The 5,397-nt window shown below is 53.0% G+C and overlaps 1 protein-coding gene across 1 annotated transcript in view; it reads left to right on the plus strand.

Moving 5' to 3' along the window:
• Dll3 (delta like canonical Notch ligand 3) overlaps positions 1-5,397 on the plus strand; it is a 9,340-nt gene that overhangs the window by 2,808 nt on the left and 1,135 nt on the right. The window contains exons 4-7 of the mRNA XM_026778070.1: positions 850-1,092; positions 1,248-1,465; positions 3,488-3,710; positions 5,277-5,397. Coding sequence (XP_026633871.1) covers positions 850-1,092; positions 1,248-1,465; positions 3,488-3,710; positions 5,277-5,397 — 805 coding nt within the window. The remainder of the gene's footprint in view (positions 1-849; positions 1,093-1,247; positions 1,466-3,487; positions 3,711-5,276) is intronic.

Below are 5,397 nucleotides of genomic sequence, written 5' to 3' on the forward strand. Positions count from 1 at the left end.
TCGCCCGGCTTTGATCTTATTTTTTGTAATGTATGCTAGGCATGGATTTTACCATTGAGCCTTGCCCCCAGCCCCTCACTGGTAAATTTTAGGCACACTACTTGGTCCTGATTTTGTATTTGAAACAAATGTCTCCTTTAGCCCAGGACAGCCTCGAAATGGCCATATAACTTAAGTGGTTTTGAATTAATCCACCCCCCCCCCTCAACCTCCCAAGTGCTAGGATTACAGGAATTGCCTCCACTGTACTGGGCTTAAATTTTAAGTCTTTTTCTTGAAACGGGTTCTAGAATAATGTAGACAGACCTTGAACTCACTGTGTATCTCAGGCTGTCCTGGAATTCACCATTTTCCTGCCTCAGTCTCCTTAGTGCTGATGTTATAACACGAGCCACCGCTTCGGGCTTGTCGCTTCCCAGCTTTCTAGATAAGGTTACTCTATTGATACCAGGCCTTGGACCTTCCGTCTGCTCGACCTTTTGCTCTTTTTGAGCCGTCTACTGGGATTACAGGCCTGAGCAGAACCACTACAAACTGGAAGACCATGCAGGGGCGCTATGACCTCACTTCCGGAGGCGTCCCTAGCTATTGATGTTACAAGATGTTAAAAGTCCCCTATTTTAATATTCAAGCATTCTGGGACAAATATGGGCGTAATTTGGTTTCTGAGAAACTTGTTATCCTGACACTAGATGAAGTGTGACATGCAGGCTCCTGGGTGCATTATGGAAGGGGGCAGGCATGCTTACTAAGGAGAGCATCTAGCCTTCATCTCTCAAGGAACTCCCAGGGTTAGATAAGGAAGGATGGGGATTCCCTGAGTCCCAGCGCCCTACATTCTCTCCGCAGGACCCGCCTGGAACCTGCTAGCACGTGTGGCCGGCCGCAGGCGCCTGGCAGCTGGGGGTCCGTGGGCCCGTGATGTGCAGCGTGCTGGCGCCTGGGAATTGCACTTCTCCTACCGCGCACGCTGCGAGCCCCCTGCTGTAGGAGCCGCCTGCCTGCGCCTGTGCCGCTCGCGCAGTGCCCCCTCGCGGTGTGCCCCGGGACTGCTCCCCTGTGCGCCTTTCGCAGAAGAGTGCGAAGCCCCACGTGAGTCCCTCTGGGTGGCGTGGCCCGCGCTCTCTCCTGCCCTTCTTGTTTAAGCGAGGATCCCATCCATATCCTTCAGGGAACCGAGGGCCCTGGATCTCAGCCTGCTCTGGCATTCACATCTTGTTCTCTCTACCTCTCCTCTGCTTCCTCAGCCATATGTCGAGAGGGCTGCAGCCCTGAGCACGGCTATTGTGAAGAGCCTGATGAATGCCACTGCCTAGAGGGCTGGACTGGACCCCTCTGCACTGTCCCTGTCTCCACCAGCAGCTGCCTGAACTCCAGGGTCCCAGGTCCTGCCAGCACTGGGTGCCTTTTACCTGGACCTGGGCCCTGTGATGGGAACCCATGTGCCAACGGGGGCAGTTGTAGCGTCAGTATCTCTTTCCGACTTCATCTTGATTTACAACTCTGTGTGTGTGTGTGTGTGTGTGTGTGTGTGTGTGTACATGCGCACATGTGCATGGAGACCAGTGCCTTTATCACTCTCCACTTAATTTCTTGAGACAGGGTCTCCCAGTGAGCACAGAGGGGGCCGTGCTGGGTTTCTGTCTCTATCCTTCAGTACTGCTGGGATTACAGATGTGCGCCGCCAAGTCCTCTTTTCACGTGGGTGCTTGGGGTCTGACCTCAAGTCCTCATGTTGCCACAGAAATCATTTACCTCCTGAACCACCTCCTCAGTGCCCCCTCCCAGTCAGGGTCTCACTGTGTTGCCCTAGCTGGCTTGGAACTCACTTTGTGGACCTGGCTGGTCTTGAACTCACGGAGAGCCTAATGAGCACTGGGGTTAAAGGAGTGTGCTATCACCTCTGGCAAACCCACCCCACACCGATGTCTTTGAGATAGGTTCTAGCTATGTAACCCTGACAAGAACTTTGAGTAGCTCAGGCTGGCCCAGAACTAATTTTTCTGTCTTAGCACCTTGATTGCTAGGATTACAGGTGCATGTCACATGTCACCATGTCTGACAGGAGTAGAACTTTTTACAGATCTCCCCCTCTCTGGGCTCTGTAACATTGCAATCCCAGCCAGGTAGCAGCAGTCTGGGAAGCCTTCCTGGCAGTGTCTTGCCTGCATCTTAGACCTTAAAGTAAGTTAGGGTATGAGAATGTTATTGAAGAGCAAAGCGTGGGCAGTGTGGTGTAACAAGGTGTATGAGTGGCAATAATGGAGTCCAGTGGGGCCGCTGTGAGTTGAAGGTTTGGCATGGGGCACATATGCAGGGTGGAGGCATCGGACAGCTCATCCTGAGGACTACCCAAGGCTGGACCATAGGCGGCAACTAGAGAGGGCAGGCTAGGAAAGAGCATGAGAGAGCAAAGGAACAGAGCTGGGAAGGAGGGTGCCCGGAGAGTAGAATCCCGCGGGCTTTCTGATGCTGATTGTAGGTGAGACACTGAGACTCAGATTACAGAGAAAGAATGGAAGAAGGGAGCTCAAGGAGCCTTCATTGCTGGAGATGTCACCACTAGAATTTCCCGAGGAGGGGCTGGAGGCGTGGGCCAATAGAAGAAGGCCTGCCTAGAATCCTCCAATAAGGAGCTGGGGGTGTGACTCAGCAGAAGCACAGTTGCCCACAGTCCACCAGTGCGGGTTTGGGGTCTTGGCTCAGGAGTCGTCAAGTGCCTTTTTTTTTTAATTTTATTTATTTATTATGTATACAATATTCTGTCTATGTGTATGTCTGCAGGCCAGAAGAGGGCACCAGACCTCATTACAGATGGTTGTGAGCCACCATGTGGTTGCTGGGAATTGAACTCAGGACCTTTGGAAGAGCAGGCAATGCTCTTAACCACTGAGCCATCTCTCCAGCCCCCGTCAAGTGCCTTTTTAACATTCAAGAGGCCCAGAGTTTAATCCAAGAAGTCTTGTGGGGAAGCGAGGACTGTAGCTCGGTGTCTGATCTTTGCCTTGCACATGGAGGGTGCTGAGTTTGGTCTTCGAGTGACGGGCAGGAAAGAAGCCTTCCTAGAGGAAGGCTCACCCTTGTAATCCCAGCAGTTGGGACTCCCAGCATCCTGAGTTCCAGGCCATCCTGGGCTCCTGCCTTTCATGGGGGAAGTGGGCATAGACCTGGTGTGTGTGTGTGTGTGTGTGTGTGTGTGTGTGTGTGTGTGTGTGTATGGGTGGCCACGGCGGGTGGGTGTTGTGTGGTAGACGCAGGTCTGGTGGGAACAGCTTGCTTCCTGGGCTTCCAGAGCCTCCTACAGTCTGGGATTCCATGTGTAGAATACAGTATGGAGTAGATTGAAGGGCATGCGAGCGGCACTCGTGGGGAAGTCCTGTACCGTGGGACTTGGGGCTGGACAAAGAGCCACCCACAGTGGTTAAGGAGAAGGAAGGGATTTGGCTCCAAGGAGCCTCCTGCCCAAAGCCAACTTCTCTCCCTTCAGGAAACCTCCGGTTCCTTTGAATGTACCTGTCCCCGGGGATTCTATGGGCTTCGATGTGAGGTGAGCGGGGTGACATGCGCAGATGGACCCTGCTTCAACGGCGGCTTGTGTGTTGGTGGCGAAGAACCTGACTCTGCATATGTCTGTCATTGCCCGCCTGGTTTCCAAGGCTCCAACTGTGAGAAGAGGGTGGACCGGTGTAGCCTGCAGCCATGTCAGAATGGTGAGGTGGGGAAGCCAGAGTGGCCAGCGTTGCGGAGAGGGATGAGGATATAGAGTTGGGGGAGGGGGTCGGAATGGGGTCTCTGCATGGCTCAGATGGGGTGGGAATCCTGCCTCTATGTGGACCTAAGTCCTCGGGACCTGACCCTCCTCCCTCTACCTAGTCCATTCTACAGCGGGCAGAATGGTCAGCTCATATATTTGTTGAGAATTTACTGTCTGTCAGGCCTTGACTTAGGCATTGAGGATGTAGCAGAGAGGGAAGGCCAAACCCCTGTGGGTTTGGGGCTGATAGGATAGATGGTGTGCTTAGCTTGTTGTGGATCAGGAGTGAGGGCAGTGTGTGAGTGTGGAGAGATAAGGTCCGGCACATGACGGTGGGGCCCCTGGGGATCTGATGGGAAGGTGCTCTCTCTCGCCCCCCCCCCCTTTTTGGTTTTTCGAGACAGGGTTTCTCTGGGTAGCCCTTGCTGTCCTGGAACTAGCTCTGTGGAACAGACTGGCCTCGAACTCATAGAGTTCCACTTACCTCTGCCTCCCAAATGCCAGGATTAGAGGCACCGCCCTGCCGGAAAGTGCTCTCTTGTTTTTCCTTTGAGTGAGGTGGAGCCACCAGAAGATTCCAGAGAACCCTGATTTGACAGATGTATTACTGATTAGATGAGGCTGCATTGGGCCTATAACTCTAGCACTCTAGAAAGCAGGCAGAGGCGGGAGGAGCACGAGTTCAAGATTATTCTGGGCTATATAATGAGCTCCATGCAGCACGGACTGCATGGCCATCTTGAAAAACCCAAAACCAAATAAAGGGTTAAATGAGACCATGACATGTAAACAGTCTAGTAGATATGGTGATGCCAAAATACTGTTTGCAGCTGAGCATGGTTGCATAGTTTTGTTTTGCTTTTTAAAAATTTATGTATTATGTATACCCATGCCAGAAGAGGGCACCAGATCTCATTATAGATAGTTGTGAGCCACCTTATGGTTGCTGGGAACTGAATTTAGGACCTCTAGAAGAACAGCCGGTGTTCTTAACCACTGAGCCAGTCCACATAGTTGCATAGTTGAACACTCCAGAGGCTGAGTCAGAGGATCATAAGTTCAAAGTTAGCCTGAGTTAATATTCAGATCCATTGTTTCCTTTGGAATGAGTGACAGGAGGGACAGGACTAGACTCTGCCCTTTGGCAAGTACCACCAGTTGCCTTCTCTCAGGGGCTCCTCTTTTGCCCACTAAACTCAAGAGAGAGGCACAGGGCACAGTGGCTCTGGGCTGAACCGAAGGTAAGGGCCTATGAACCGACAGAGACCTGAAGGAAAAGAAGGCGGTAGAGGGGAGAAAAGGAAGGAGAGAGGACTAGGCAGAAGCAGTCTTGGGCAGCCTTGCTTGGTGGCCTGCACCTGTAACCCCCGCATTTGTCCAACTACATATTAAGACCTGTTCAAAATTTGGGGCCAGTTGATTCAAGGACGTGGCTCTTGAGACGGGAATTTACAAAGTCTGGTCAAAAAGAGAGCGGATGGGCGGGAGGGGACCCGCGGATGCTGACACCGCTTCCCTGCAGGCGGCCTCTGCCTGGACCTGGGCCACGCGCTGCGCTGCCGCTGTCGCGCGGGCTTCGCGGGGCCGCGCTGCGAGCACCACCTGGACGACTGCGCAGGCCGCGCCTGTGCCAACGGCGGCAC

The sequence above is a fragment of the Microtus ochrogaster genome, unplaced genomic scaffold, assembly GCF_000317375.1.
Source record: "Microtus ochrogaster isolate Prairie Vole_2 unplaced genomic scaffold, MicOch1.0 UNK103, whole genome shotgun sequence".
Taxonomy (NCBI): Eukaryota; Metazoa; Chordata; class Mammalia; order Rodentia; family Cricetidae; genus Microtus; species Microtus ochrogaster.